This window comes from Cebidichthys violaceus, unplaced genomic scaffold (assembly GCF_023349555.1).
Source record: "Cebidichthys violaceus isolate CVI_PGR_0920_01 unplaced genomic scaffold, fCebVio1.0.p SCAF_4, whole genome shotgun sequence".
In the NCBI taxonomy this organism is placed as follows: domain Eukaryota; kingdom Metazoa; phylum Chordata; class Actinopteri; order Perciformes; family Stichaeidae; genus Cebidichthys; species Cebidichthys violaceus.
In genome coordinates this window covers 6,973,419-6,995,197 of record NW_027176594.1, presented here as the reverse complement: position 1 = coordinate 6,995,197, position 21,779 = coordinate 6,973,419, and the positions used below count along the sequence as shown (strand labels likewise).

Here is a 21,779-nt window from a genome sequence, read left to right as displayed (position 1 = left end):
GGCACCCCATGGGAATATTACTACTGGAGTCTGAATATGACTGAGACATGATTTCATTGCACTCTTTAATCCAAGTGTGCTCAGATAAAAATTACAAATTTAAAATTTGCATGAACATGACTGCAAGAAGATAATATATTCGTGTTTTTTATGCTAACATTGTTTATGGAAATAATGCCGCATCCATACACTAAAACGAACAGGTTAGAGCTGTGTGCGCACTACATAAGCAGACATATTTAACTTGTAATAGAGCTCATTTTAATATTTCTAAATACAGCAACGGCTGGTACAATCCCTACACATCCAGGCCAAACAGGCCGGTCAAAGTCCCCAGTCGGTTCAGGCTCCCGATTGACACCCACTTAAACGACGTGACAGTATAAACACTGGCTCATTCAGCGCTACAAAAAAACAAACAAAAAAACACATTGATCCTCATATCTGCACTGCACATGGATCAATCACAAGCAGCAATGTGGGTGTGGACGAGCGGCATCACCAGTTGTCATCATGCAGCAATGAACGCCACCGTAGTGACTTAAATGCACAAACTAGGCCTGGAGTCAGGCTGATGGCAGCAGCGGTGCTCTCTCGGGGGGAAAGGGGCGACAGCCTGGCATGTACCCGATCTCCTGTTTTCTCAGAAGCACTGGCTCAATCGCTGGACTGGACGCGTTGCGTAAATGTGTTGCACAGGAGCAGCGGAGTCAATGAAGCGATAATTGAAAACATACACAGAAGCACACGCCGACGCAATTGCGATCGGAAGAGGGGGTTACAAAAATGACAGAAATGTGCGTCTCACTCACCTCGCAATCTTCTCCCCATTTTTTTTTCCGCTTCAACCAAGGAACCGCTCGAGCCTTCACTGACGTCACGCAGCCCCTCTCTGCAGCAGAGAGCAGCAGGCCCGCAGAGGACGACCAGGGAGGAGAGGCAAAGAGAGGAGGGAGGGGAGAGAGAGAGAGAGAGAGAGAGAGAGAGAGAGAGAGAGAGAGAGAGAGAGAGAGAGAGAGAGAGAAAGAGAGAGAGAGAGAGAGAGAACGAGAATGCATGAACAGATGAATCATAGAAGATAAAAAAAACATCCCCCCCATCTTCTGATTAAGGAGAGGATACTGTACCTGTGAGGTTGAGACAGATGACAGACAGACAAACATTATCTAGCTCAGAATTGCAAGCTGTGAAAACAATTTGGTCCTGCCAGCTGATGCTTTGTGATCAATTAACATCAAGAAAAGGGGGGGTGAAACATCATCCATGTGTCATGGCTTTTCCTTTTTATCATCCTGTCGATCATCCAAACAAAGAAAAATGCTAGAAAAAATTTAATTTAAAATGTAAAAGTATTATTTCATTTATTTAACATCATTTTACAGATGTTTCAGTCACCGGCTGTAGATACATAACTTTTATTGTAAATGTAATCTATTTTACAGTCACTTTCCCAACTAACATTGTGCTCATTAGAACTGCAAAACACACGTGTCAGATATGGTATCAGCTGCATGCTGTTTATTTCTTTGTGGTTCCTTTGTGGTTCCAGAATGCTCACAAAGTTTGAGAGCATTCTGGGCTTTGCAAGGTGTTCGTGTGGGGGTCATAACTCTTGCAAATCATCAGACACCAACTTATTGTGTGGTGATAGAAATGAAATGAAAAACAAGTCCACATAACTACAAATCTGCTCCCAGTGCTTTATTCTCCAGTTGATGTTTTGGTCACAGCCTGGGGATGTTTTCTGTACCAGTGATTAAAAATAGTTGCTGTATGTATTTACATTGATTAGTATTTGCACAGTATAGCATACATCACTTTAAATTTGATTCAAAACTATGATGCAAATTTAATCCTTGAGTGACCGGATGTCTCTTCTGTGATGCTACATTTAAGATGTAAAGCAACCCAGTGAACAAAAGCTGAATATATGGTCAATGCAGAAGAACTGAATGGTCGTTTCAATTATTTAAATTGATGTGAATCAACCAACAAGATTTTAATTAATGCGATGAAACAAAAAAAAAAATTGAATTGTGGAATCCAAAATCTCATGTAATCTGAGAATCTTTTGTCCTATTGGGTTCCTGTTATTAATAAACAAACCGTCACACATGTGTTTCTTAAAATATTTGGATAAGCATATCTTATTTGAGAAGCAAATCAGGGGCAGTGTGAACATTTGCAACACTTTCTGATTATAGCTTACTAAGAGGTTGTGATTGGATGATGGAAACAATTATGCCTCAACTGGATTTTTTTATGATGTATTAATGTCTGAGGTAATGTACATTAAGGCGGGAGATGCAAAATCCTCCTCTTCATTGGTAAACATTCTCAGCTTTAACAAGATGATGCTGAACACCTCAGAGTGAATGTACAGTGTCAGGTTTGATTTTATTGTAGTTTAAAAAAATAATTTAGACAGAGAGATTTGAAGTATCCCCAGAAATCCCATTTAGGAGCTCAAGCACCACTTATTGGTCAAAGATAGGAAGTACACCATGTACTGACTGCCATTTGACAAAACTGTGATTGTACACATCAGAATTTAACAACTGAAATATATGAATTAGCACGGCTTGGTACATGTGATAAATTGAAATGGTATCAAATGAAAATTGTGAGTACTGGCTTTTAACCACACAACTGTTTGTTAGAAATCACTTTTTTTAAATTCAGTTTGTCAACAGACATACATTTTAGCTGTAAGTGACCAAGAGATCATACAGATACAGAACAAACCCAAAGCTAAAAAAATCATTGTAATAATCATCATAAATCATCATTATCATTGCAACACATTCCAGAATGACATTTTCAACATAAAGTGACAAAAATACAATGAAGTACAACAGACAACAACTCATTTTGGTATGGCGTCTACATCAGGATGCCAAATGATAAAAGACTTTTTCCTCCTTATTCCACTGTGATGTCTAGAGTGTATAAACCCTGGCTTCATTTTGAAATAGCAATTAAAAAGTCTAAACCTTTTTTGTCTTCAGTACACAGAACATTAAGGTGTCAAATGGTCCATAATTCATCTTACTCCTGCACCTGACAAATTATTCATGCCAAATGTCAACATTTTCCTCACTAATTTTCTCAGTAAAACTTGCAGGAGATCAAAGATACAGCGTGTTCTTTATGGCCAAAGAGTATTATTTTAAAGCTTTTCTTACTGTGGTAATTACAGTACTATTCGCATGTGAATAGCAGCACGCTGATGTTACAGAGCAGAAATGTTTTTGCTCTAAAATGATTCTTTTTAAATATCAAAGTGTATGCATGGGATACACACATAGACAAATCTGATGTTGTTTTGTTGTTGGGGTAGAATTAAAACTTTGGCATTTTGAAAATCCTCAGTAAAATATATGTATGATGCAGAAAATATTATTTATTCATTCATGTGAATAATAATGTGAGTCTTGTCATTTTTTATCTTTTTAACTAATGTCAGCTTAGGGGGGTTGTTGAATAGCTTAATAATCTTTATTTAGTTAATATGCAAGGTCAATCCTGCACATAATAATAATACTTTTAATAGAACTTCATTAATCATGATTAAGGATGCAAGGATTCTTAAACAGCTCTGTTTTTTACTACACCTGGTGTTATCAAAACGATATCAGATAACAGCATGGACCCATTCAGCTGTGCTTTTTAGTCATTTTTGAGCAGCCATGGGGATTTATTCCACCTTATGTCGGGCCTAACACTGTCTCTAAGCTGTTTAAAATCACAATTTAGCCATGTATCCATTAAACAACGAGGAGGCAGATACACACAATCTATCTCCATGATTAAATAAGTATTAATTGATGATTATAGTTCCTGATGACAAAATAACCTTTTATATAGTTAATTAGAAATGTAAATATAGAACAGTGGTTATGATCAAGCCTACTTTGACATTAAGAGTACTCTCCATAGATGCTAAGTGACGAATATGCAGCAGTATAAGTGGTGCTTTTCATATTTCCATTAATATTCAAATCAACTTGACGATAACCAATCACTGGTGTATCTTTCTGTTTTATAGCCATACTGCCTGCTTTATCCTTGAGATTTTCCTGCATATCTCAGTTAACAGCTGTTTCTAAAAAAAATATAACCCCTTTCATAATTAAAAAAAAAGTAAAAATCCAAACCTGTTACATCAATCTCTACCCCTCTACGCCCTCTACATGCCGCTCTCATCCAGTCATGACAGGGAAAGACTGACACACAAAAGCTTAAAAACTCTCTCCCTCAGGAGAATTTGATAGGATGAATATGATGCTAGGCCGTTTTCTCGTTCTCACGTCAAAAACCATGGCAAATTTAGACCAAACACCTTTATCCATCCCTCCTCATTCATATTTATGAGAAGTGACTGACAAACTCATTGTCTGGTAATTACAGTGTGGTGAACCTTCATTGTTTTAGATTGGTAGAGACTGAGACACGCTGTGCTTTGGCTTGCTGCACTAATGCAAACCTCTTCCATGTAGATATTATTAGTCACTGTTTGCTTAGCAACCACAACACATGTCTAGTTTTTTTTTTTTTTTTTACAAAGAAAAGGTTTTGCACAGAGTTTATTTTATTTTGGCTGCAATGTTTTTTTGAAAGGGTGAAAAGGAGAGGAAGACTTAAAGGACACAGGAAAATTATCTTCTCATTATTGTGTATGACTCTGAACATTAGTCATTTAACACTTGTGTTTGCCAACATCAGATGTGAAATCAATGGAGGGTACAAACCTGTAGAAGCAATCTCACGTGATCACAATCTCACAAAACCATCTTAAAGGACCACTTTAAATTTACAATTTTGGGACACTACTTACTAGTTACTACTTAATAAGTAGTTATTATTTTCTCAAAAGAAATGTCTATCTAATCTAAAAATCAATGCAACTCAATAGGTTGAGTTGGACTAATTAACCCACCCTTAAACATATCAATAACCTACAGCTGTATGATGTAGCAAAAACAATATATTAAATAAAGCAGTTAAAGATTTGAACAGCAGGGGGCACCAGTAAATTGCAAGGATTAAAAATAACAACAGTAACTGAAAGAAATAGAGTCAGAACAAGATCAAATCAAATATTAGATTTGTCTGTAATTATTTATGTAGACATTGTGTCTTGATGGATGATTGTTACCTTTTTTATCAGCCTGTATTTTTCTTATTTCTATCAAATCAGACATGCATAATGCTCAAAAATGATTAGCTGAATATTGTAATATGTATATAGGATCTGACTGCCATTCAATTTTCTGTAAACATTAAAGAGTAATTTCACAAAGATAAACTCACTGATAAAGACCTCACACGATACAAAATGACCACCAGGCTGGCTTCCTCCCATGATGAGGAATTCTTGCTACTTCAATAAGTCAAATCGGCTTTTGCCGTCTGTTAACACTCAGAGTAACACAATAGAACAACATACAAGCCTATGGGAGTTCAGCCAATATCAATATATCACCTCAAGTGCCAATTATACTCATTAAAGGTCTAAAATGTGATGAAACTGCAGGCTAACAGCTTGGAAATCATTATCACACTCACTGCACAGCAATGCAACTCAACTGTAAGTGTGCAATTTATCATCAGGCAGTCCAGCTATGAAAATGAGTGTGTGCAGTCACACAAGAGAGGCCAAATACATAAATAAAAAACATTTGGATTTCCGTGAAGAAGAACAGCAAACTGTGCTGTTATTACAGTTGGCACTTAACACATTGATCAGTATTCTGCAGAAATGTACAATGTCAACTACAGTGAGGAATTATCATCTAATTGCTCTACTGATACAAACATGTATTTAAAAAGCTTGGCGGTTCAGTCCAACGGCCATTCAATTGTTTCTTAGTGTTTCAAACAGTGCAAGCTTTCATTTTCACAACAAAATGTTTTTTTGAACTCACTGTTTGAATTTACTTGTCAAATTAAAATGCACAACCAAACATGAGCAAATGAAAAAGTTTACAGGTTTTGCTGTGATTTGTTTGCACAGTGTAAACAGAAAATGCATTCTGACACACCTACAAAAATGTTCTATTTAATAAAGTAAATGCATATGAAAAATAAATGCACTACTCATCATTTTAATCATCTTACATTCAACCGACTAATATAATCTATGCAGAATATCCAGCAGATGTTTCATGTATAACAGAATACCTTTAAATGATTCTACATTTCAACTGCCACAATAATTAGTGTAATGTGCAACTCATGTCTGTACAGGAAGGAGTATATTAATCTTGAACATGGAGATATAATGATGGACAGAGGCTTTTGTGTTGCAGGCAGCTCAGTGTATATATATATATAGCCATTGTTGAAAAGATTTCTGAATGGAAACTGATTTTGCTGACTGCAAACGCATTAACGTCCCAGTATAGTGATACACAGGTCTTACAGCAAAATCCCATGTTTCACAATGACAACGATTATCCAGATCTCTGCATTCTTTGCTTGAGCCATGGATGTTGCCATAGTAACACAAGTATGTCTTATCAAGTACGGCCCTTGTGATTTTTCACTGCAACTTATTTAGGCTGTTCACTGTAGGTATGACAACAGGCTATTGAGTTGTTGCATTCATTTCCATGTTAATATAGTTAACAGCCATTGTGTGTTAGCTCAACCTTTGATCTTGCCTTGTCACATTGTTGTCAGCTAATATTAAATTAGGCTAGTAATAGAGGCTTTTTATGTAAATGATGTAAAATGCTTTAAACCTATAAATAGGCATAATTCAGCTGAGAGGTTATTTGATGGTCTCTGGGATATCAAAACATGTTCTGCTGCGCTTTAATGATTAGATTGTGAAAAGTCATTTATGATAGGAGGATTTTCAAACATGCTGATTGTTAAATGTTAATCTCTTTCATCATTATCACAGTATTTTGGATTTAATGCCATCATGGCTCAGCATGCATATAGCAGATTTTTGCAGTTTTGTTGCTGTAGAAGCTAAAATATAAGTCTGGATGTCACATAAATTCCATCAATCTCTAAATAAATATGAGTGAAACCATCGACTTAAAGCCCCATATCACCAGTCTGGAGAGACATTTGAATCTCTGTAGCATTTTGCTTGCATAGCATAAGCACAAAGTGCAGATTCTATTTGAACTTGGTAGTCACTTTGTAGCTCCAACTCGCCACACATTTACGCTTCCTCCCTCCATGAAAATAATGAGGCTGTTTGATGTGAGACCACTATGGGCCGTGATGAGTGGAGTAGACTGTTCAGGACACATGAAAGCTCTTCAGTCCATTTGGACCATGAGCGGCCATTACGGCGCTGGACCGGGACACCGTAAAGGTCTGCTGACTTTATGAAGGGGTATGGGATTTAATGATGGAGGCAACAGCTAAATCTGTCACCCTTTTAACTTCTTGTGGAAGAATGGAGGAAATATTTCAGAGGTGTTAAACACAGAGAGACCTGCAACATTCAAGGGCATAGTGAATGGGCCATACGAGCAGAAGCACGGTCACGTTAAAAAGGACTGTCTACAGCTTAGGTGCTGTGTGAGATCACAAATGAAGAGAATCTGCTACATAAATTAAAGTCCTTGATTGTACCAGCTCTGCGACTGTTTAAGTGATTGTTCAACTTCAATCATACTTCTGTATTCGTTCATAATGATAATTTATTTGAGGGTTATTCTTTGCTAGACAAAATACAGTTTTCACCACCAGCAAAGTGACGAGTCCAAAAATTATCTTTTTTTCTCGTCCAAGGGCAGGAAGCAGCACATCTACCTCTCATCATATCAATCTCTTCCTCCTTCACAAGACGCCACTGTCAGTGGTGCCAGAAGAGACACAAACACAGAGAGTGGATGAGTAGGAGGAGGGAGAAGCTGATGGTGATGGAAGGATCAGCATCTCCTCATTTATCTGCAGGACGGCAGAGGAAGAGCCCCAGCTGAGATGGGGTTAATATTTCTCTAGCCTAAGTTCTGGGGGACATTGTGATTTGTCACCTTAGTAGTAAGTCAGAGTCCCAAGAATCTAGTTAATGGTTAGACACAGCATCCTGCCACTGGGCTCCATTTTGGCTCCATAACAAAGGAAGACCTGCCTCAGCCACTGAGTACTGAGGAGGACCGGGGGCTCTGTCGCTATCTGTCTCACCAAAGATGTCAGTTCCTGATTAGTTAATAGTTAACGGTCATGTGGATGCATCAATCCTGAGGAGTGACAAGGAGTATAAATGCACAAATACACAGACGGTGGGAGCTCAATGCTGATGCTGTAAACATATCTTGTTAACAGGAAGCAGACCCTATGCCGCCACACCGTTGAGTGACAGGATCACTGATGACTAACAGCAACAGAGCCGACTCTTTTTTCCTCTCTTCTGTTTCCTCACTAAGCATTTGTGCTGCTAATTTTCCAAAGCTGAATGTAGCATAAATCCCTCTATGTAATCTTTGCAGGAAAGTTGATGTAGGAAATGATTAACTGGGAACCAGATGATTTGCACCTTTGACAAAAAATATGCATTTATGCCGTAATGCAGGAATCGGAGGATTGTGAAATTATACATAATACATGTATTTTATGCATTTCAGTATTACATATCCTTATCTAGCGTGCTATGGTATAAATCACAAATTTCACGTCCCTCAATTTCTTTGACTATAAATGGCCATAACTCTCCAAAGCTACAAAAGCAATTACAAAAACTACAACCTAAATCACATTGTTAATTCACATGGTGATTGCTTACAACACAAGGCAAGAGACTTTAGGGCCTGCAGTGAGCAGAAAGTGTTTTGATTTTTAAATGTGTGCTGCTGATCTGACTCATACATATGAAAGTCACCATTTAAAGCACAAAGAATCACAGGAGGGGGACAAAACACGTCTCTTTGGGTTTCCAACACTCTACAGGTTTGAGATCAGAGACGGCTTCTGTCTGATACATGGCCAGGGCTTTTAGGCTTGGAAACGTACTGTAGCCTACCGTATACGCCCGTGTGACCCCAGCATGCCACACTCAGACAGGGAGATACGTCACCCTATGTGCCCCCCCCCCCCCAGCCCCCCCAGCCCTGTGAAAGTGACAGTCCATCACCAGCTAAAAGCCACTGGGGGGCAGAGCTGGCCATTATGCACTACTGAGGGGGAACCTCGAGGAATAAGGAGGGGAGGGGACTGGGTCATGGCTTTGCTATGTTGCTAACCAGAGGGGGGTAAAACAGCAGGTACACGCAGGCAGTGGTGGACAAGCATTCAGATCCTATACTTAAGTAAAAGTGGTCATACATGTCAAAATACTACATTAGAGGGAAACTTCCTGCATTCAAAATGCGCGTCCGTAGGTATATGCGTTTGGACAAGTGGACAAAGTGGAGGAAATAACTGTTTATACTACTGGACAGTTTAATCTGCACCAATGAAACAACAACTAACTGTGGCTGTCAATCAAACATCCTGAAGAAAAAAGTCCAGTATTTGTAGTGGAGTAGAATTAAAATTAAAATACTCAAGTAAAGTACCTCAAAACGATATATTACTTTTAAGTAATATAATGCAGTTACTCAAGAAATTGACTTTTGTGTATAACTCTGTGGTACTTGTACTTTACTTGAGTAAAAGTACAAGTACCACAACTGAAACTACATTTCAGATAAAATAACATACTTTTTACTCCACCACATGTATCTGACAAATATAGTCACTAGTTATATTGCAGATTTTACAAGTAAAACATATGATCGACATATAAAATATGATGCAATGATATAGATAAAAAAATACCAAACAGTACACAAAGTACAACTATTATAACCTCAGTCTTTTACATATTTAATATTATCCTCAGATGTCAAACAATAATAATCCAATAACACATCTGAAAATTCATTCAGCATAATGTGTACATTCTAATTTAATAGTTTAAGGACAGGTTGACATTGTTTTCCATTCTGTTTTGAAACAATATAGTCAGAGATCACTTCCTATTGTTTCTTCAATATTAGACACAGTCCTTGTTGAGTGCAAAAATACATTCCAAAGTTTATCTGAGGGTGATTTGAGGCTTCACCAGACTGAATTAGATAAAATATATATTTTTTTTAAATGTAACAGCTTTAACTTGTTATGCCGTATTTTATAGATTTTGGTATTACTACTCTTACTTTAGTAAATGATTAGACTTCTTCCACCCATTGGTGGGAATGATAGCTGTTGTAACTTTACAGTAACAGAACATATCAGACTCTATGTGATATGATTGTACAGCCATAAAGCGGCTGAATAAAGAATAAATATAAAGACTGGAACAATGAGATGGACTAGACTCAAAACTTTACGTTTACATTGACACATCTACAGCAAAACCTTGCTACTCAAACTCATAGAACAGAATAGAATAGAAAATAACATAACAAAAAATAATTGAACAGAACAGAACAAGAATAGGGATTGTCAAGAACATAATAGAATCTAACAGAGCAGAATAGAAAAGAAAAAAACAGAATATAATAGAACAGAAAATAAAGGAATATATCAAAGACAACACAACAGAACCTTACAGAACAAAATAGAACAGAAAATAACATAACACAACATAATAGAATAGAATAGAACAAAATAAAATAGAATAATCCAGACTAGAATACAACAGAACAGAAGAAAACAGAACAGAATAGCACATGATCTTAAACCTTTATAAAGAACCAATGCCTGATTAAATCTGTATGATTTAGGTCACTCATGTACCTGACTAGAAAATAATGAGGCTCTGTGTTCTCTGTTATTCTTTACTAATGGCTCCAATTCAGAAACAGAATCAGAATTCAGTGGGCACTAAAACAACTGTTGCGGCCGAGAAAGCAAACCGCTAACTCTGAAGTAGCTACATTTTGCATACATTTCATGGAGATCCAAAGTGCGATGCTTGATTTTGATGGTTAATTTAGATGCAGAATACATACTGTAGTTGGCGTCGAGGCTGGTGTGCACATGCAAATCGCCGCCCTGCTTGACGGGAGGGTGCACTGTATGAGCTGAGCATGTTCAGCCCACTCATTTTTATACTACTAGTCTTTATGTCCCAGCCCAGCCTCCTCTCACAGTCTCTGATTCCATCTTGGCAATGACAGACATGCATAAACACACACACACAAACACACACACACACACACACACACACACACACACACACACACACATACTAATACACTTCACAAACACTCTCTCAATCGGCCTCACTTCTTTCTCTCAGTGAAAACACACATGCGCAGTGTCCTCAGACTTCGACACATTCTCTCTGCTTCTCTATGGGTGAGCCATCATTATCTAGAGAGAGTGCCAGTGTTTGGCCACAGTATGCCTCCTTCCCAGCGTTGAACTGAGCAGCCGAGACATAGGCTGCTGGTAGTGACACAGCTGTCACAGACATGCCTCATTACTGCTGTTGCAAATGTCAAAGCACTAAAGTAATCACTCACGGCTCTACTGGACACATGGTCATACGGTAATTTATTTTATGGGAAGAGGGGTTAACAGTTGTGTGTATATGCCGATGTTTTTATAGATGAGTGGATTTTACACATTTTTTTATTTATTTCAGATAGTTTGCGAGATGGCTGTATGCTAATGTGACAGCAGGTTTCTAGATATTTGCAACAAGTAATAGTTTTTTACCCACAAGCACAAACTTCCTTCAGAGTCATTACTGTCAATCAAGGATATATATTCACCCAAAGCTTATTTCCGCAACAAACATCAATGTATGTGTGCTGGCCATGTCATTGTTAACAGGTCAACATAGGTGGGATTATTATTATCACCTCTGACATAAATCATGACTGATTTGACTGATCATTCATTGTTCACAAGTGTAGTATTCTGCCACCAGCTGATCGGGTTGAAAGATTAACATTTCATCCTATTGTCACTACAAGCTGCTGTCACAGCCGTCCAAACCATTTTGAGCCACAGTTATACTATACAGGCCTCTTTGTAGCATTAGTTATTTTAAGATTCTGCTATTTGGAAATTATAAAGAAAATGTTCAGAAGAACTACCAAGCAAACCAAAACGGAGAAGTTATTGTGTTATTATAGAGCACACCTACCATGCCGAGCAATATGTCAGAGCTCAGAGGTCTATTTGAGCTCAGTTAAGATCTGGCATTCTGCCTTCGGCTGTAAAAACTGTATGCTTCCATTCAGTCCCAGAAGAGGACGGAGAGTGTCACCTGTGTTATTTGAATGAGGTCAAATGCATTTTCTATTCTACTGCTGTCACAGTGATTTTTGAAGTTTTTCCTGAAAATGTCTGTTTAATATGACAGATTACAGATTACATTACACGTTTGGATACAGTTTTTGTTAAATGCTTACTCTCAACGTATTTCAACGATGTATGTTTAATTTGTTAAATTTGTGTCTGATAAAATGTGTTTGCCACATGTAGACAGGATCTTTTTCTTTGTTCTTTCTTGGGTAATGTAAGTAGCAAGCCCATGTAGGCTGGGCACCTTTAGGTGTATGACACTTGAATAAAAGATATTCATTCCTTCGTTATGGAAGGAGGGGGACAAAAGCTAATCAGGTCTGTTTTGAATGTAAGAACATGAGCAGGTTGTCTTGATTGAAAACATGTGATTGCAATTTGCCTTTTTTCCTTTCAAATAAAAGAAAAAATTGAATTTGTCTCAAGAATTAAATTTTTGGAGGTGCCGGAAACAAACTGTGAACACACATCAACATTATCAAGTTGATATAGCAAATGTGTTAGTAAATGGTTGCTTATTTAGACATCCAGCAGCAGAAGGAGCAACATTAGCATTGATTTGACTCGTGTTTCTGGCTATACCTGATGAATGTTAGTTTACTCTTCCAATAACTTCTTTTAGCTCTGTTTTTGGTCTCCACCAACTCACAACACAAAACTAAATTAAGAGCAGGGATAAAACCAAATACTAAGAGGTCGTAATAACTTCTTGTATTTTTGTGAAATCACGTTGAATGCATCACTATGTTCACCAGCTAGTTACAATATTTGTCTGCATGCTGTTTGAGCAGCAGTGTAGAGTGGGCTTTTTAGAATTCTTTTGTTGGAAACAGCTGCCTGCTGCGACCAAAAACTATGCTATGAGCCGTACGTAAAGTTGCAAGTTGTGGAGCTAAAACAATGAGCTGAAAGATGCTTAAATGCTTCAAAGAGCTGATGTGAACTACAGAATCAGGAGAATTGTCTCTGTGGGTTTGTCACTACGAGTGTCCCCTATCACATTACACTTAGTCACGAAAAATACTGAATACAGCATCTCAAAATGATATGTTATGTTACAAGATACCAAAGAGTGCCCTGTTCCTATAACCTGAAGCAACACGCGTCTGACACGCTGCGATTTTAGACCGATAGGTTGAAAAGAAATGAACCTATGGTTAGAAAGCTGTTTGTATGGACTGAAAGATTACTGGATCCAGGTATTGTACAGGTTCAAACCTGGATCGTTCCAAGGGCAGCTGCTATGAAGTCATTAATCTAGCGCGGGTATGTTCACCGCTTTCCATTCACTTCAGATGCAGCCTATGCTGCAAGTCCCTTGATTTGGTTACCATAGAGATGACGTGCCCAGGACAAAAGTGGTAGACTGGACTCCTTGACCCTAGAGTTCACATGTAGTTCATGAAGGAGCAAAGAAAAAGTTATTTTCTCAGTTTTTATGCTTCCCCTGCTCAGTAATAAAAATGAAGAATTTGGGAGCCAGAACAATGGAAAGAATTAGGCACTTTAAAATGTTTGCATAACGAGCTCCTTCTCACCGCAGTGGTTCTCTTCTTCTTAATCACCTGCACTCTCCAGACCACCTACACCCTTCTTCATGATCAGATACAGGACCGACGGGCTGATGTATGATCCGAGGAATTAATCTGCTAAGCCTGATTGCCATTACCGCCATGCGATTATGCACCTTGATTACTGAGCCCACCCCAAGGACCATGACGTGCCCCGGTGAACATTTTAAAGGTGCGCATAAAATTATGTGGTGATTACCCCACAATAGATCAATCCACGCGTGAATGAGACTGTGTGGCCATATAGACCGTCTCAAGTAGGACTGTGATTATTAATAGGTACTTGAGGTGACCTGATACCTGAAGCTTGAACCACTGGAGCTGCTTCTGATCCTTCATATAGGTAAATAAATTCCTTTTCATACATTCTGAAAGTCATTATTGGATTATTGTTGTAGAGGTAGAATTGTTTGGAGTTCAAGCATGGATAAAAGGGATGTTAGGCTCTTCAGAGATGACTGGGGCTGCACTTGTCCCTCTTAAGATGGACTTCAGATATTTAATGGCAGCGCAGACGTGGATGGGCTTGACAATGACGAGGACATGCTCCAGTTATCAGCCTATATAATATATATCTACTGGTGGTCAGGAATTGCTTGTGTATGATGCAAAACATAAAAAATAGATTATGCAGAAAAAACAATCCTTTGTGTGCCAATCAGCGGAAAAATAAAGCTTATAAGTCATGTACATATCATTCTGCAATGACACTTATCCTCAGAATTTGGACCCATCTAATCCTTCACTGTCATTTTTAAGGATTTTTTTCTATTTAATCCTGAGCCAAATACTCATTTGGTACAGCAGATAAATAGTCCCATTGACTTATCCAGAAGCAATCCTACATTAAGCGATTAATTAGATGAGACAATGAATAAGTGAAATCACATCTGTTCATGGTTTTCTCGCTGGTTACATATGCAATATGTTAGTCACACTAACCTTGGATAACCCCCCCCCCCCGCCAGTGAAACAGTCCTAATGTTAATATGTTTGCATTAGTAACATCCTGGCACGGATTTAATGGACTTGATGTGCTACCATTCACAGCAGAGGAGCGCGTTCTGAGAAATCATGGTGTTCAGTGGCGGTCATGTGCCCTCTCTGCACAATTGCTTAATGGCTTCAGCAATTACGCATGTCTACAGGAGTAAAAAAAACATAAATGTCAGTCAGAAAAGAACTGATTTATGTCTTTAGTCTGCATCAAAGAATGAGGTAGGAGGGTTTATGATATGGTTAACATATTTGATAGAGACAACGCAGCTGGAACTGTACGCACATGCTGTAGATATATCAAGGACCATTTACAGTATGCAAATGTGAATTTGAGCTTTCAAATGCACAAATGCACAAATTCCATCACTGGCCATAGTTCAATAACTCTTCAGTCTTCAAGTGTCTGGATAATGGTCACTGTGACTGCACATCACTGCAATTCAAAACCTCAACTATCCATCACTGGACAACGTTTGCCACTAAAACAACACGGATAAGGGAGTGCGTGTTGATACTGGTTGGGCCCTGTGCTATTGTAAGTGATGATGAGTGATGGACAGGAGATGATGGGTACATGCTATTTACAGTGCTCCATGTGGCAGCTTGCATTTTCACACTGGTACAGTATGTTTGTCAGCTACAGACAACGCAGGCACTTACGCACTGCCGTGGGCAAGCATAGTGTTCTGCCAGCCGACTGCGTCATGGGGACATGCATGTCCTACGTACCACAGCGGAGTCCCTGGTAATACATGCCTGTATGGTTTACAATGACAGATTGTACGATTTTGGCATTCTACAAAAATGCACAGACCCCACGCTTCTTGAAATTCCATTTTAAGTATAGACACAACCGATTTTTTTATAGTCATGCTTACCTTAAACATTACTCGTGCCGCGTTCAAGGTGTTTTTACCAGTTGAAGTGAAAATTCAGCGCCATTTGGGTTTGTTCTTTATAGTAAGATACAAATTTTGTTGCTTTAAAAAAATCCACTCACTATCACAAAAAGATGCAATGGCTTGCACCACTTTTTTAATCTAGAGAGGTTTCAAGGCACAGAGACTATAAACTGCATTTTTGACAAGAGGAGACTTCAGTAGCACCATTCTGTGAGAGAGAGAGAGAGAGAGAAAAAAAAACATGATAATAGACCATAATCGCGATCAGCAATTGAGTGGAAATTAATATCCTTTTATTGCAAAAATGGATGAGTGAATGAACAAAGGAATGAGTGAACTGAGAGCATCAGATCATGTCATTGACATGGCAAGAAAATGTCCTGTTTAACAAGTTTCCTGTAGAGATTTTCACTTTGCTCATGGTGTTCATCTCTACATTTAGAACATGAGAAAAGGGATCTTTGAAGTCGAGGGGATTCAGAATCACAGCACTGAGTAATAGGGTATTCACTTTTATGTGTTTGAGTCAAAAGGCTTGTGATTCACAGGGCAGAGTTGTGATATCTAATGTTAGGGCTACAGTGTGGTGCCACAGGTGGACCGTTATAATGTATATTTTGGGAATAGATACACTCATCTGAATGCTCCGATGGGGGGGAGAGAGAGAGAAATAGTCATTTGATCATTCTAAACCATGCACAAGAAACTTGCTGCTTCCAGAAAATGTTTATTTTGTTCATAAACTTTTCATAAAAATAACAACATCAATATTATTTTGAAGTATTGTAGAAACTGTGTATGTACAAAATTTTTACTTGAACAGTTAATATAACTTAAGGCGAGTTAAATTACTTTTTTGCAGTACCCTGTTGGTGACAATTTCACCAAACTCTCAACATTGTTCTTTTTTTTTTTTTTTTGCTAAAGTGAACATTTCAGCATACAGTATCTCCAGCTAAAGATACCAGGAGTTAAAACCCTTTTATGGTAAAGTCCAAGGTAAAGTCCACAGAAACTCGCAGCAATGTGTGCTACCTGATTACTCAAAAGCAATGTTTATATGATTTGCTAGTCAATTCTAGCTTGATTAAACATACTTCTGTACATACTGTAAAATCATTTTTGTTGAAAAGCCGTACCACAACTAGTGTACATACTGATCCCTTTTAAATCTAGATCAGCAGTTCAATGAAATAACTCTTATCATACCAACAATGGGATGAAATGCGAAACAATTTCTGATATCAAATTGTAACATTTAAAATATTGTGTTACTAAACAATAGCCCTCGAAAACCAAGACATTATTAATGATTTAGAATACATTTCACCTTGATAAAGGACGCTCAAATGTGATAAATGTAAAATATACAGTTAGCTATAAAAATACAAAGAAGTACAGTAATACAAATATATTTATTTCCCATTTATGATATATCTTTCACAATTGTCATAATTCAAACAAGTGTAATACAACACAAAGACCAATGACAAAAACACTGACAGTCAAATGATAAGAAGTTAAACAAACACTAAATTTGATCAAAGATGGACAGCATTATGGTCAAAGCCATAAATATGTTCGCTTACATTCATGTCAATAACCCCCAATGAAGGAGTACCTTGACAGTGGTTGATATTCCGCTTAAAGGAAGGAAAAAAAAAACACTGACATAAACATGCGTTTTAAGAAACATAGTCCAAACCATTGCTCTAAGAATGCTAAAAGCAGAAAATAAGAATCTTAAATGGAGATATTAATAATCTGTAAGTGCAATCCATCTAGGCTCTGAGGCGATGGAGGTTGGAGCTGTCCAGATGAAGAGGTGCTGAACAGCAGTCATGCAATGCCGCAGCAGAGAGGTTTTAGTTCTACTGACAGTAAGAGCAACAAGTCACTGTTGATCTGTTTACCGACTTTTACAACCTATGCATCTTTGCATAAAGTCAGCAGCATCAGCAGCAGGCAATAAGGCCGAAGCAGACCTCTCTCCCCTTCTGCTCCTAAAAAAAACTGCAATATTTGCAAAACCTCTTGTGCCAGGCATTGACTTGCCAGTCGAACGAACTCAGACATCAACTCGTAGTTAGCTGGCTTATCTTCCAAGACGGAAAGATCCTAATATTGTATGTGTGGACACATAGCCTTGTCTTCAAATCCCCTCGGGAAGAGTGAAAGTCCATGCGCCGGTGGTCACCTGTGGCTTTATTTCCATTTTCTCCTTCTGTTTCAGGTGTACGCGTCCGTGCCGTTTCCTCTCGTCGCTCCGGGCGAACCGTTTGCCGCAGACGTCGCAGGAAAACGGCTTCTCCCCGGTGTGAGTCCTGGTGTGGGTGGTAAGGTGATCGCTACGGCTGAAACTCCGCAAACAGATGCGGCACTGGAAAGGTTTGTGGCCCGTGTGAATGCGGATGTGCCGGTTGAGCTCATCCGAGCGAGAGAAGCGCCGGTCGCAGCTCTCCATTGGGCAGGTGAAGGGTTTCTCTTTGGCTGGGCCGTGAGAGGCAGCGGGGCTCTTCCTGGCCCTGGGGGGCTTCGTCGCACGGGTGGTGTAACTTTGGGCGAAAGAATCTGGCAACAAGGAAGAATACAGGATGGAGTCTATGGTGCTCGGTAAAGCTGGTGATGTGTATAAGGAATCACACTGATTAGATTGCTGTGGGGGTTCGGGGAAGGGTTTCAGGTTGGAGGAGAGGCCCATAGGAGGTGGTGGGAGGTAATTATTGTAAAGGGGGCTTGAGTAGCTCTGAGAACAGGTGTCAGAGAAACACGGCTCCTGTTTGATCCCTCCCTCCACTTTAAACTCCATCTCTGGGTTGGGACAGATTGGGGGAAATGTGTCTAAAAGTTCCTTAACATCCATCTGCTGGTCAGGGGGGAAATCACTTGACATCGGGAAGGTTTCTGTCTGGAAACTCGTCTCCAAACAGCCAGACTTACTGAATGTTCCCCACTCGTAGCAGCTGCTTTCAAACTCATTCTTGACCACGACAGGGAAAGAAGCGGCCTCTGACTTTGGTTCTTCCTTCTTCTGGTTTGGAGCTCGGGAGGAGCCGAAGCTCAGGGAAGTGGACGGGTCTAGAGCCTGGCTGCCGGCCTGATCGTCAGCATACCTCGGGCACGTCTGGTCTGGGGAGTATAGGGGGGGAGTAGGTCCGGAGCAGGTATAGGATTGCCTCTTAACGCCGGGGTCTCCAAAATTGCCGTTGCTGCTGTCCATCGGCGCAGGCGATGGATAAGTTCCCCGACTGTTGCCGCTGTGTTGCACTTCTGAAAGAGGCAGTGTGGATATACCCACAATCTCAGTGATCATATTGAGAAGTGTTTCGGTGCTGCACGGCGCTCCCTGAGATGCCTCAACATAGAAACTGCCAGAGTAGGCGAGCGAGGAGGGGGTGTAGGTATCTTTTGGGCACTCGCAGGGGTTAAACGCAAATTCCGAGTTGGAGGCTTCGGTTTTGAGGGTTGCAGGGGTTCCTTCTGTTGAATCAGCAAGAGAGAAAACTTTGTCATCGCGAGTGTTTTATATTTGAGAATCTGTGTAAATTTAACGAGGATGACAAATAGGCGTTACGTAAACATTCATGCGTATTTTGGCACAGGAATGCCTTGATAAGATGCCTTGATATACACGACTGCACGGAAAGAGTTCTCTATCTCCCGTGGTACTCGTATTCATTATATTCAAATTATCATGCATGCACATTTTATTGACTGTGCAAAGACGCGAACTCACCGTGGCCAAACTGGGCAGGTACCCCCCGCTCTGCATCGACGTACACCTCCTGGTTATCTTTCCGCGCGCTGTTTTCCATTCCCAGGGAAGAACTGTTGCAATTCTCAAACTGAGGGTAAAAGGAATCTTTCGCATTCAAATCCATATTGTTCAACATACTGATGCACTTAGAAGTCCGTCTCTCCCAGGGAAAAAGGTAAAAGGGGAAAATGTAAAACAAATTATACAGACGGATGTTTTCTTTCAACCCCCCTTTTGATGGTTTTCAACAAATGATCCAAAGCAGTCTGTGTTAAAAGGTGTAAAAAGCAATTAAAGGTATTCCTTTTCGTCTCTGCTCCTCGGTGGGTATTTGCTTGCTGTGGATTTCACATCAGCGACTTCCCCTCTCTCTCCTTATATACACTTTGGCAGCTCCCTCGGCCCTCCTCCCCATTCATCAGCTCCAGTGAGAGGATTCCCCGCTGCGTGTAAACTTCATGCCCATACATGGAAAGAGGATGTGACGGAGTCCCCCCTCCTCTAATCCTCCCTCCTCCCATACTGGAGCGATGGAGTCTGACGTTGCAACAAGTGGCGACCAGTGTTGGGTGGTAAAACGTTGTAATGATGGTATTTCTTTCCACAGAAACGATTTATCATTTCAATTACAATTATATTAAACTGAAGACGGTCTCGTTTCTCTTGGTATCACCATTCACCTCTCAGAATATCACGCTGGAGGTGAAATATCTCAAACGGCGTATAGGTACCTCCACCATCCGCCGGTTTAGTTTTGACCGTCCTCTCATGGTACGAGATGTAAGACCTGGTGGAAAAGTGGACACCAGCGCTGTCTGACTCACTTGATCAATCACACAGGAGGGACATTCCAGTTTTTGGAGGTAAGAAGGCATGCAAACGCCAGTTCAACGGGCATAATGGGAAGGTAACGATCTGTGACATATCAGAGAGTCTTAGGTACAGTGTTGGAATATGAATAACGAAATCAGAAACGAAATACTTTCAGGTCTAAGGTGGAAACTAAAACTTTATCATCTTATTATAGGATATATCTTGAAGGATATAATACTCATGTAGCCTACATACTGTATAGGTCAAATACACTTTTGTGGAAACCACATTTGCAACAGGTTTGTTCCACAATAATAATACATTTTACATTTTTGTATGTTAATAATAATGTAACTACTTAGGCTATATTCTTAAATTATGAACATTTGATATAAAGTTATATAAAGTATTACAAACACAGCGCTGTAGTCATTCTATCACACATGTAAGAGAGGTATTGAGGCCTATAGTTGTTACAGTATGTTGTAAACGGAGTAATAATAGAACACAGATACGACATCATAAAATGATAAGATAACATATACTAGATATTATCATGTAGGAATATCAAGATGCTATAAATATAAATAGGCCTATATGTGAAAGGTCAATGTGAAAGCATCAGCTGTAATAGTTTACTGTTGTTGTTCCTTGAAGGTATGTGTTTAGCGATAATACTAATGGCCGATGTCCAGTTCAAGTTCAAAATCAACAAACTAAAGCAACACATGACACATAACGAAAGAACTGTAATAGCAGTCGAAAAAGAGGTTTATGTTTATGACACCTGCTCTTTGTAGACCTGACAGCCAAACCTGGTTGATCAGTGTGATTCATGGTCCTGTGATAGCTATGTGAAGCCATTGTACATTAACGAAATGTAATAAAGTAAAACAAAAGAGTACAAAAGCAACACTAAAGGACGATTAATTAAACGATTTAGAGAAAAACTCTGAGAATGTGAACAGATAATAAGATATTCTCCAAAATCAGAGTCTGTTGGATTGTATTTGAAGTAAACAATAATTACTTTGTGTTGATGACAAATACAAAACCAACCGGCAGTCCAGTTACTAATCTCTCCCTTGACACTTCCCTCTCTGTCCGCCTCATATCTGGGCTAGACTGCATGGCCTACATATTTCCAGTTAAACTGAACAACTCTTTCTGGCAGTCCACCGCTTTGATTTACTTTCACAAATTCACCCCCTCTCTTGTGGTCGCTGGAAATTGTGGTCGCTTACACCATCAGGGCGAATAACTGCAAAGCCCAGTCCAAACGAACCCTTGGCCTTTAAAAGCATCGAAGGGAGTCGATAACACCCCTGAGGTGTTCAGTGGTTGAACCCAACTGTTCACATGACATTTCAACCCCCAAAGCATTTTTTTTCTGTTTCGCATCTGTTGCCGGGTGAACACCGTGGTCACACTTCCTATTACAAAAAGTCGATACTCTTTTATAGGACG

At 39.3% G+C, this 21,779-nt stretch overlaps 2 protein-coding genes across 2 annotated transcripts in view; both read right to left on the bottom strand.

Moving 5' to 3' along the window:
- Positions 1-900, bottom strand: part of fbxo41 (F-box protein 41) — a 51,225-nt gene extending 50,325 nt beyond the window's left edge. The window contains exon 1 of the mRNA XM_068727113.1: positions 813-900. The gene's annotated coding sequence lies outside the window, so the exon portion shown is untranslated. The remainder of the gene's footprint in view (positions 1-812) is intronic.
- Positions 901-16,060: 15,160 nt separating this feature from the next.
- On the bottom strand, positions 16,061-19,837 carry LOC137885481 (E3 SUMO-protein ligase EGR2). Its single transcript, XM_068727780.1, has 2 exons — positions 19,479-19,837; positions 16,061-19,222 (listed from the first exon to the last, which is right to left on the bottom strand). The coding sequence occupies exons 1-2, from the start codon at positions 19,633-19,635 to the stop codon at positions 17,895-17,897; spliced, it is 1,485 nt and encodes a 494-aa protein (XP_068583881.1). The 5' UTR covers positions 19,636-19,837; the 3' UTR covers positions 16,061-17,894.
- Between the last annotated feature and the right edge of the window lie 1,942 nt (positions 19,838-21,779).

Bases quoted from the DNA above. Each gene is read 5' to 3' on its own strand.
- LOC137885481 (XM_068727780.1), bottom strand. From the start codon at position 19,635: ATGTTGAACAATATGGATTTGAATGCGAAAGATTCCTTTTACCCTCAG. The intron at 19,223-19,478 runs GTGAGTTCGCGT...CTGATTCAACAG, and splicing joins ACCTGCCCAGTTTGGCCACG to AAGGAACCCCTGCAACCCTC.